This window comes from Alnus glutinosa, chromosome 1 (assembly GCF_958979055.1).
Source record: "Alnus glutinosa chromosome 1, dhAlnGlut1.1, whole genome shotgun sequence".
NCBI classification, from domain to species: Eukaryota; Viridiplantae; Streptophyta; class Magnoliopsida; order Fagales; family Betulaceae; genus Alnus; species Alnus glutinosa.
Genome location: NC_084886.1, coordinates 39,385,249 through 39,396,951, shown reverse-complemented (window position 1 = coordinate 39,396,951; position 11,703 = coordinate 39,385,249). Strand labels below are relative to the sequence as shown.

The following is an 11,703-nucleotide window of genomic DNA, read 5'->3' as shown; positions in this document are numbered from 1 at the left end:
GAAACAAATCTATTTTTTTTATTCATCATAATCTATCTATTACAACATAACAATATGCTTAAATAGCCTCATAGACTAAATCCTAACCCTAACCCTAATGTGATTGACTTTGGGCCAAGGGCCAAGGGCCAAGCCCATTATTAAATAACAAATAACTTAAGCTAATGTGACTGACTTTGAGTTAAGCTCATTACTAAATTACAAATAACTTAAAACTTTGGGTTAAGCCCTATAATTTAATTCAAATAAAACTCATAATTTAAATAAAACTAAAGACCTAATTATTCTTGTCTCATCCTGCATCAAATCCACTATCAGAAGACAAAGCTAGTACATAGACAGTAACACTTACATACTTAATGCAGCGATCATATCTAGCACTCTGACACGTAACCCAACGTGAACACCTCCCAACAAAGTCTCCTACTTGAAAGGGTCTTCTATGGATTCTTTTACCTTATGGCTCCTCCCTAAGATAGACTTCAACACGGGCACAGCAACAACACAATGGCAATGACTTGAGAGCAAATGGATCGGCACAATAACTCCTAAAATATACTCTCTAAGCTCTAAATAATTCAATACCGAATTCTGTAAATAATATATGCCTAGAGGCCTCTATTTATAGGCTACAAAAGACCTAAATCGAGTCTGATATGATTTTCTCTAGGCGGCATATGGACGCAAGTTGAGGCTATCCGGATGGTGAGCTATGCAACTGGCTTTTCAAAAAGTGTAGATTTTCTTTCCTGAATAAGGCCACGTCCGGATGGTGTTGCCCTAGCGTCTGGACGGTTGCACTTATGCTGCACGCAATTCCAATAATAAAGACTAGTGTCCGGACGGTGTTGCCCTGACATCCGGACGGTTGCAATTCTTCTCCATGTCTTGCCTTATCAAGGATAGCGTCAGGACGGTTGCAGCTGTCTTTCCATATCTGTGTCTCCGAAGGAAATCATTTTACTTGTCGGACACTAAATAGTGTCCAGATGGTATTGCTACGTCGTCCGGACGGATGCACTTGAACGCAGAATTCTTTTGGAACCCTGAAGAGCGTTCGGACATGTTGCTAAGACGTCCGGACGGATGCAAGCTTGAACAATAGACACTGATGGGAGTCCAGACGCATGACTGGGCCGTTCGGACGGAAGCTTGGGATCCGATTTTTTCTGTTTTGGAAACTGCACAGAATCTTCTTTGAACTTTGAGAAGTATATTTCTAAAATGAAGACTTTGAAATAAACGGTATCCCTAAATATGTAGCAACATTACATATAAGTGATTTTGTCAAACAGAATGCAGCCAATAACAAACTAATAGTCTATTTTCCCTATCAATTATCACTATTTCTCCCCTAAAATCCTAAAAACCTGTTACACAATATCCCACAACAAACCTAGCAATACCCGATTACTAACCTGAGGAAAAGTTTTAAAATTTTGATTTGGGTGAAAGTTTTGGAATGATTTCCAATAACTTTGGAATCAATCCCTCCCTCCCTCCCTCTCTCTCTCTTGGTGGTAAAGATATATTGAACAGAATAACTAAAAATTGGTAATGAGAGAATATCCTTCGAATTCCATTTGTAGCTATTGAATTATTTAACAGAGTTGCTTAGGTTGCAAAATAAATATCGATTACTTGGTAGAGATTTTCATTAAAAGTCCACTTGCCCATCATTTTTATAATTTATCTTACCTGTCCAACACAACACATTCCTTTGGATAGGTTCATGTCATGTCTCATAGTCCTTTACATCTAGAAAATTCTATCTCACTCTCACTGAAGCCAGTGGAGTACAAATTGACCACCTCCCCAATCAAAAAAGAACAAAGAAAAAGAAGCAGACTACCAGGTTACTCGAGAACTTGAAGGCATTACAAAAAGGACAAAATAAATTCTAAAGGCGTCTAGTTAGCTTTTGTTTTCGTCATGCTCCAATGTTCAACACTTGTAGTGATAAGACTTCTAGCAATGAAAATTGGATAATTTTTTTTTAATTTTTTTTTTTTGGGTGGCAAAAGAGACTACCAGAATTTGGCAAGAAAAAACTTCATAAAGAATGGCTTCACTAACAACCCACTGGAGAGGAGAGAAGAGGCATCTTTATTTCTCATTAGCTATGTTCTGTGCATATTATGTGTTAGATAACACATACATAACTCAACATAAATGGAATCTGAAAATACAAAGAGCTAGATGAGCAATTGCATTGGGAATACCATTATTAAATCAATCCACTCTAGTGATTGGTCTTTGATGTGCTCTTTTGCTTTAATGTTCCCAATTACTTAGAACCTACTACAAGCCTCCATTTGACTATCTTCATAGTGAATGTAAACATTGTTGTAGATAACCATCCCAAAACATTGACAAGGAGCATTAGCAATACAAATCATAATATTTATTCTTTAACTTATCCTACATAATCACAGTAACCAAAAGAAGCATTAACAATACATAGCAAATTCCATACTTCAAATTAATTCCAATTCTCCTACTCAAAATACAACATGAAGCACGAATGCAGAAGCCAATGGAAGTTTTCTTCCACTTGAGGAAGAGTTTGATAACCATCCGTCTATATGATAAGAAATTGCAGCATACAAAAGAATCTGAAAAGTTGGTACACTAGAGGAATTTCGTACTTGCAAAAGCCAATGGATGCAATAATCAATGAATGAATCCAACAATGCACAAGCGCAAACTTGCAAGAAAAATAAATCCGCATTCCAAATCCAAAACACACAGAGCGATGGTCAATTTTTGGACATCATGATATACGACAAAAAGGCATTAATTGAGTCTCACATAATTCGATGGGACCCATCAAAAATTTTGGTGGATTACAACTTAGGATTCAGCTATTGTAGACGATGATCCAGTACAACATTCAACAAACATGTATTATTAGGGGGGGAAAATAGTTAAACCCATAAAGCATGTTGACAATTGACACAAACAAAACCAATTTACACTAAGAAAATAAATCAATGTTGTTGTCCAAGTCAGCACAAATTACCATATCAAGCTCAATTCAGTATAACAAAGCCAACATCAACATCCATTTCTCTTCCTTCAATTTCTCAACAACCAAACAAAAAATTCACTAAAGACATAGAAAGTAACAAAGAACTACCAGAAGATGACTCCCAGTCACCATGAGAACCTACCGCATGAGCACCATATACGCTGCCACCAGGAGCTCTTGGAGGAATCTGGGAGGCACAACCACCCCCAACTCTTTCAGATCTCTCTCCGTTGAAACCCTCACTCTCTTGAAATGGCGTCGTTGTTGTCGCCCGATTGGGAGTCACTGAGTTCGATCACCGGGGTAGGTCTCCTCACAACGTCGTCATTTTTGCTCCCCCGCTCCGCCGCACTCCAATGATCCACCATCTCTTGCTTTACACAACCTTTCATACCCTTTTCAAAAAATTGAAATATGAGAGAGAGAGAGAGAGAGAGTCAGAGGTGAGATAAAGCTGACGATGGGGGACTCGGGAAGGGCATTTAGGGAAAAGAAAGCTGAAATGATTTTGAGGGGGAATCGATTTTGGAACAACGTTTTTTATTTATTTATTTAAAATGGTTAAATACATTCCAACCCCACGTTGTTTAACTCTTTTATTTTTTTTCTCCAGTTCATTTTGTATCGCAAATAGTATATTGATTTTTGCGAAAGGCAGAAATGACACTTTCATCCAAATTTTCGTCCAAAGGTTAATAGTAGTCCACGTCAATGCCACTAAACACTCTTTAAAAGTAGACACTTGTCACAGATGACACATAAGTTTGCCCTCTCAGTTGCGGGTATGACGTGTACATACTATATCAATGCCATGTCATTTTTTTTAAAACTCTTTAAAAGCTTTAAAAAATTAATTTTTTTTAAAAAAAAAAACAAAACAAAACAAAAAGAGGGGTGGCTCAGCCATTCCTCCCTTTGTTTTTGTATTTTTTTTTGTTTTTAATTTTTTAAATCTTTTAAAAAAGTTTTTTAAAAAATATGACATCCATTGATGTGGCATGTACACGCCATACCCGCAGCTAAGAGGGCAAACTTATGTGGCATATGGGATAGGTGTCGACTTTTAAAGGGTGTACCCACTGTACCGTCAACTTTTGGACGAAAGTACCATCTCCGTTTTTCGCCAAAACTAATGTACCATCTACGATAGGAAATGAACCATAGGGAACAAAAAATAAAGGAGTTAAACCACACGGGGCAAAAACGTATTTAACCCTTTAAAAAAAAAAAGGAGGAAAACTATACTTTACCACCCAATGTTTTACCATTTTTTCAATATTGCATTCAAAGTGAAAAAATTTGCAATGGACCCTAACAAAATTTCATAATTTTGCAATATAGCCTACCCGTTACTTAAGTCCGTCCTTTTTGACAAAAATAGATCACGTGTGACACACGTGGGTTTTCAAGAACAATTCTTCCCCAAATATCCCATAAAAAATATCTTCTTTTTTTTTTTTTAAAAAAAAAAAAAAAAAAAAAAAAAAAAAAAAAAAAAAAAAAAAAAAAAAAAGACTCGTCCAAACCTACAGCCCAAGAAACTAGTTTTTAATAAGCAAGTCGATCCCTGATCGATCTGGCAAGTCTTGCCGTCTACGTTGGTGCAACCAACTTCCCAGAGGTGGAGCACTGACCCTTCTCCCAGAAAGAGGACAAGATCATCATCAGGGCCCACGCCAGGTTCGGCAACAAGTGGGCCACCATCGCTCGCCTCCTCAATGGTCGCACCTATAACGCCATCAAGAACCATTGGAACTCCACCCTTAAGTGCAAATGCTCGTCCATGACTGAAGATTAAGCGACAACGCACATGCGCAACAACCTCTCAAGAGGCATGCTAGTGTCGGTGCGGGTACCACTGTTTTGGGTCTGTACCTGAACCCGGGTAGCCCATCAGGATCCAATTTGTGCGATTCAAGTTTGCCCGGTATGTCACCGCCTCACGTTTTCAAACCTTTGGCCTGAACCGGCTCTTTGGTTCCGCCAACTCAACATGTTAAGGCCTCGTCTTCCAATACAGATCCACCCACCTCTCTGAGTTTATCTCTTCTCGAATCATATTTGTGTGAGGTCTCAAACCATGGCACATGATCCAACCAATTTGTGAGTCCAACTCTAGTGGTGCAGTTTCTTAGGCCATGAGAATGGTTCGCCACCTCCAGGCCGGTTGAATGGGGATGGTTCGGCCACCCCCATGTGGCCAAATGGGGTGGCTTCGGCCACTCCCATATGGCCAAATGAGTGTGGCTGGACCACCCCTTAAGTGTTTGAAGCCACCCATCAAATATGTATATATATAAATGATTTTTTAAAGGATATTTCAAGAAGAAATGCTCTAAAAAACCCATTCGCGTCACACGTGGGCCTATTTCTATAAAAAAGAACGGACTTAAGTAACGGATAGGTTATATTACAAATTTTTAAAACTTGGTTGGGGTGCATTGTAAATTTTTTTTACTTTGGAGGCAAAATTAAAAAAGCAATAAACATTAAGGGCTAAAGTGTCGTTTTTCCAAAAAAGAAAAATGAAAAAAAAAGCACATTCCTCAAAGTGTTTCTTCAGATGTAGCATGTGCAACATCACTGGCGTGATTACTATTCATTCACGCCGGTAGAGTATAACATTACTTGATCTTTGGTCTCGTTTGAAATTTACTTTCTCCTCCTATTTTCTTATTTTCACTTCTACCAAAAAAACATCGTGAGAGATTTTCAAACGGGCCTTTACCTTTTGGCTTTGGCTCTCATAAAATAAGTATATTTTAGTAGAATTATTTTTATTTTTTTCATTAAGCTTCTGGTCAATTTGGCCCAATACATGGAGAACTCTTGGGAGCCCAATTCTATACTTAAGCGAGCGGGAAAACGGTCATCAAAATTTTTGAACACTCTCTCTCTCTCTTTCTCTCTCTTGAATTTCTCGCACTTTCTCTCCCATTTTCTAGGGTAACTATCAAAAACCTAACCCTCCGCTCCAGAATTTTCTATATCCGAACCACAATCAGAAAACCCTAGGGTTTTCCTAATGAAATTCACCACCACCATAATGCACAACAATCCTATCCTCTCCGCTGAAGATGAGTAACGCTCGAGAAGAACCAAGCGCGTTCCACACGGTGCATCCGGAGCGCGACCTAGAGTCCAATTGGGAAGTGGACGTCGCCAAGAAACTAGAAGAATACCTCTTGAAGATTTGCTCCGGCGAGATCCCCGACGACGGTCACATCCCTGTCAACTTTGCCGAAGGTTAATCTTTTCCCAAGTTGTGCATTTTGAACTTCAAAAAATTAATAAAAATTTCTGGGCTTTTTCTGAATTTGGCGTTTTGTGGGAAATGTAGCTGCTTTGCTGCTTCAGGGTTCGGTTCAGGTGTATAGTAGGAAGGTTGAGTATCTGTACTCGTTGGTTTTGCGTGCTTTGGAGTTCCTATCTCAGAAGAGGTTTGCATTTGATAGATAAAAATTTTATTTTGGCTCTTTCAGATTTGGCTTTTACATTGACTTTTGTAACTTTCTGTTAATATATATACATTTTATTTATTTATTATGGGCTAGTGGATAATGAAGAGGGGATTCTTTTGGTAAATTTCTTTGACGACAACAAAAAAAATTGCCTGAATAAAGATTGTTTATGATAACCACGTTTCTTGTCTTTCCAAAATTTGCTAGCTTATTTTGTACTGGTATGTCTTTAGCCCTTGAATAAGGTATCATAGTTTTACGAGGAATGTTAACCCAGATGAGAATCACTTACATTTGAATGGCTACGGTATTCAATCAAATCGTTTGGCATAAAGTGGCAATTTTATCTTGATTTAGGCATATAAATGTTGGAGAGAAGTTGGAGATTTAGATAAGAAAAAAAATTACAGATGTGTGCAATATGCTTGAATAACAAGTAATGTTGTTGCATTCAATCCAACTTAGCTGGTAGACCATTTGATAGCAAATAATATCGGTTGGTTGGTATTTGCAATGCAAATTTTTAAAATTCATTAGTTTGCTTATTGTTCAATTTGTTCTCATGGGAGTTCATACTTCTTGAGTAAGTTGTTAGTCCTTCTCTCTCTCTCTCTCTCTCTCTCTCTCTCTCTCTCTCTCTCTCTCTCTCTCTCTCTCGTTCTTTCTTTTAGGGATATACATGAGTTGGTTGCTTGTGTAATCGGCTTGAACTTAGTTGGAAAGTTTTAAGATATTCACGCCTCTTGAAAAGAGCTGGTTTTGATCCTTTCTTGAGTAGTTTAGTTTTAGTGAGCTTTAGACAAGGACTGGGATAAGTTTTCCATCCTAACAGTGTAAAATATATGGCAGAATATCAGCTTGTTGCCTAGGATATGTAAGTAATGGCTTTACTATGACAGGTTAGAAACATCAACCATCACCAAAGCTAGAATCTATGATTTGGTGGATTGTTCTCTTTTTGAAGAATTGGTTCATTAGACTCTTGAGAACAAGAATTTGTGCTGACCATTGTCCACTTGCTTGCAGATTGATTAAAAGAAAAAAGATTAAAAATATAAATAATTAAAATAAATATGTAATGACATACAATCTCTTTGGAAGCGTGCTCTGCTGCCCAGAACTCAACTTACCACAAACTGTGCATTGAAACATGCTAATAGCTGTGATATTAATTTCAGTTGTACTTCTAAAGCAGGCAGCAGGATCAGTTAGAGGGCACATCAATCCAGTGTGAAGAAAGTGATTCCCGTGAAGTTGCTGATGATGAAAATGATCTGTTTTGGGGCTTAGATGATGTCCCAGGTAGCGTGTTACTTTGTAATTTATCATGGTGAAGCTATATGGCAAACATCAACTAAAGAATTCTTGCATATGCAGTGGAAGCAAAGAATTGCTTAGATAGTCCAACAAGCAAAGATGCTCCTTTGAATCACTTAGTGAAGCCCCCTGCAAACCTAGTTGTTCTTGAAGGTGATTGCTTAGATACTACTGCTGATGGCGGAGAATTAGAGTCATATCTGGTACCATAGTTGCTTCCATTTATTGATATATCAATGCATCTACTGGATATGTAGTCTAACTCTTTAATCAAATCATATGTGGTTGCAGTTGGCAACCAGCAATCTTTACCAGGATTTTATTCTACTAGATCCATGTGATGCTGTAGCAGTCCATGAGTTTCTGAAGGGGGATAAAGCTGGTAAAGGCCAGAATGGTACTCATAAACGCAGCTCAGCTCGCAAGAGCTTTCAATCTCCCTCAAGACGTTCTGGGGGAAGTGCACGTAGGTCATCTCTTGGAAAGAGACAGGATGCTAACCATAATCAATCTCCTTTGGCTGATTGTAGCCTTAATTTTAATAATAATAATGCTGGGGCAGATCCTCCTGCCTGTGATAATTTTGATGACAACAACTGCGGATTTGATATGGATGATAGATATTCAGAACCTAGGGATTTGGATGATGATGATGATGATAACAATCCATGGAAGCCTTTGAATCCCCATGAACCTGGGAACTTGAAAGTGAAGCCTTTTCGAAAAGGTTGTTAGAAGTATTTCTTTCTTTAATTTGTTTGATTTACGCCTGGAATTTCATATGTGCATAATATTATGCTTTTTGATCTTTTCCTTATTTCTAGCAGTAAGAGCTTCCAAAAGGAATGGGGCTAATTCTACAACTAGGGTCTCCATAACTAGACTTTTTCCAACTGCAACATTGCATGGTACTATTAGTCCGGAGCTCTCAAAAATCTGGGAAATGCGACGTCATACTTTTGAAAGACCAGGGGAGTCCCAGTCTCCTCCATTATATGAAAAGGTACTCTTCTTATAAAGGTTTTATTTATCTAAATTGTTCCTTATTGTTGATAGTGCCTGACGTTCTACATGCAGTTGCGACAATCACTTATTGATGGAGGACACAAAACTTTCAATAACGCCTTTCGTAATCCTGAGGATGACAATGAGGAATACACATATGATAATGGGATTCCTGATTTTGGGGAACCTGATTTCGACTTGCCAGAGAGTACGTATATGGATGAAGATGTACCTCTCCACAATGATAAGGTTAGGCAGACTAGCAATATGATTGTGTTTCATATATCCGCAATAAAATAGAGGGATTTTGTTTGATTGTTTATTCCTTGATCTCTACATAGCATGATAATGTTGCTGCTCACTTTGATACCAATGAAGCTTTTGGACATGAAGATCCAAATTGTCACACAAGCCTGGAAGATCTTTGTCGCTCTCACCTAGTAAGCACAGAGTTCTTGGACTTTGCATCTGAGACATACACTAAATTGTTCAGCTGCATTTTGTAAAAGCTAATATGATATTTTTGAGGATCATCTCTCTCTCTCTCTCTCTCTCCCTAGAATTCTGTCGAGGCATGTGGTCAGCATGCCTTATTTGCATCAATATTTAAAACCAATTGTACTATTCACAACTAGCCTGGTTTTCTGGTTTGCTCAATATCTCCAAAAGCTAATTTCTGGTAGTCTGATGTGAAAGTTTCTCATTTGCATCAATAATTAGAACATATACAATTATAAAACTAACAGTCTAAAACAAGGGCCTCACTGTCAAGTGCAGCTTTTTGTCAACTTTATCATATGTATCTATGTACTTTGTAAATTTCCTATTTCAGTTCTGTAAGATGCAAGCATGAATAAGTTCTGGTCTCTCTTTGTGGTTGGTTTATAGGTGCGCAGTCCTATGCAATATATTTTCCAGCAATTTTTGGAATTTCAATTTTGATGTCTATGAAAGTATCTTTTAATTTTTTTAATCTATTCAGAAAACTGAGCATGTCTAAGTACATGCATTTGCTAAAAACAATGATGTCAGAGATTTCAGGGATTTAGATGATGGATAAAGTCCGGTCTTTATAATTTTTCAATCTATTGCACAGTTCTACCCATTTATTTTTTGCTTGTTTAACTACATTTCTCATGTAGGACGCTCTCCTTGCTAGCATAGCCGAAACCGAGAAGCATACTGAATTGGCTTCCCGGGTTTTGACATGGAAACAGAAAATTGAGCACAACTTGGAGGAACAAGTAAATTCTATCGCTTTGGCTTCCCTTCTGTGTCTCACATACAACTTGTTTTTGATCAATTGCAACCAATGGCCATATTACAGTACTGCTTATTTTAGTTTCTTCTTAGTCATTTAATAAAAAGAAGCTTTTATTTCTGATAGGAATCACACCCTCCATTTGATATTCATGTCTACGGTGAAAGAATTCTAGACAAACTATCCCTTGAAGCACACAATGGGAATAACGTGTCTTTTGCTGATGTGGTAAAGGGACAAGAGAAGTACGATGTGGCTCGAAGCTTTTCTGCACTTCTTCAATTGGTAATTTCCTATCTAGCAAAAGAAAGAAGAAAATCATGATTCCCTTGTTTATAGAAAAATCTTCCTGGCACGCTTGGTATCTCTTCCAAGGCATTGCTTCTAGATAAAACATGAATAACTAAATTCGAGTATGAATATTTAAAATGGTGTTGTATCATGTTCCAAATTTCTGGTTCCAAAAGAATCTTACTCCCCACACTCTGGATGATGAATAAGAACTGTTCATGCTATTTTCAGGTGAACAATGGAGATGTTGATTTAGATAGGAGTGGACTTGATGGAAAGTCAATCTGTTACACTGCTGTGAATCCTTTCCACGTTCGTCTCCTCCACCATGACAAGAATCATGAGGAAACAAAACTTGGAGTTTCAAAAAAGAGAGTTGCATCTCCAACAGGAAAAGAATGCACCAAGAGTGACAGGGACAAGTCTGGGAAGGAGAAATCTCCCATTGTTCGTTCTTCTAGGGAACATAGATCAAGAAATATGTTACCACAACCGAATTGCAAATTTCCTGTGAAACTAGGAACGATTGGTGGTGTACGGTGCACTCCTGAAGGTAAAAGGAGAAGAAGATCGAGATTTATTGAACCGGTCGACCTACATTCCACAGGTTGAAACAAACACAATTGAGTGGCGATTCAACACCTCTTGTTGGATCACTCAAGGCTATTTAAAGTTCCTCGTCATTCTAGTTCTAGACTACCAACAATGATCAACTGTTACCTGTATTGTTTTTCCTTAACCAGTAGTTAACCTTATTACTTGGATGTAGTTGTAAGTGTATAGATCCTGTAACACCATGTATTTTTTTTTTTTATCAAGGTGGAATGATCTTATTTTTATGCTATATAGAATGACCAAATTGCTTTAAGTCAAATGGTTGAGCTTGGATGTTCACAGACCAAAACCTCCTTTCTCTCTTTCAATTCCAAAGTGGTTCAGACTTCCAGTTCAGTTGGCCCTTGATGGGTTTCGTTCATTCATATATTTCCTCCAATTTTTTACTTAGGAAAAGAAAGACTTGTTTGTCACATCAGCCTGTTTGATTTATACCTAAGCATAGCATGTGCATGTGTGTTCTCTATGTGTGCTGTCATGTATAGAAGAGGCAAATTATTATGCTAAACGTGCTTTACAATAATGTATGAATTTTTCAATGTGGAGTTGGTTGGATGATACTGTGGATAGGCCGAGCAAATCAAGTTTATTATGCCTTGTGAGGTGGTTGTTAATAACTTAATATTAGTGTGACAGTTTTGAAGCAGGTGGTTGTGGATGGTGATTGTTAATACTGCCTTGACGATGTTGAAGGTGATGGTCATGGTTGCAGGGGACCCCCC

At 37.9% G+C, this 11,703-nt stretch overlaps 1 protein-coding gene and 1 pseudogene across 4 annotated transcripts; both read left to right on the top strand.

Moving 5' to 3' along the window:
• The first annotated feature begins 4,552 nt into the window (after positions 1 to 4,552).
• On the top strand, positions 4,553 to 5,122 carry LOC133859963 (transcription factor MYB44-like; annotated as a pseudogene).
• Positions 5,123 to 5,927: 805 nt separating this feature from the next.
• LOC133858887 (condensin-2 complex subunit H2) lies at positions 5,928 to 11,218 on the top strand. Of its 4 annotated transcripts, none has more exons than XM_062294342.1 (11): positions 5,928 to 6,277; positions 6,372 to 6,471; positions 7,688 to 7,794; positions 7,870 to 8,012; positions 8,101 to 8,536; positions 8,637 to 8,812; positions 8,887 to 9,063; positions 9,156 to 9,254; positions 9,957 to 10,058; positions 10,202 to 10,360; positions 10,598 to 11,218. In XM_062294342.1, the coding sequence occupies exons 1-11, from the start codon at positions 6,109 to 6,111 to the stop codon at positions 10,976 to 10,978; spliced, it is 2,049 nt and encodes a 682-aa protein (XP_062150326.1). In that variant the 5' UTR covers positions 5,928 to 6,108; the 3' UTR covers positions 10,979 to 11,218. The 4 variants fall into 4 exon arrangements, with proteins under 4 accessions (XP_062150326.1, XP_062150325.1, XP_062150324.1 ...); XM_062294341.1 differs by having other exon boundaries at positions 8,634 to 8,812; XM_062294340.1 differs by having other exon boundaries at positions 7,685 to 7,794.
• Positions 11,219 to 11,703: the final 485 nt, after the last annotated feature.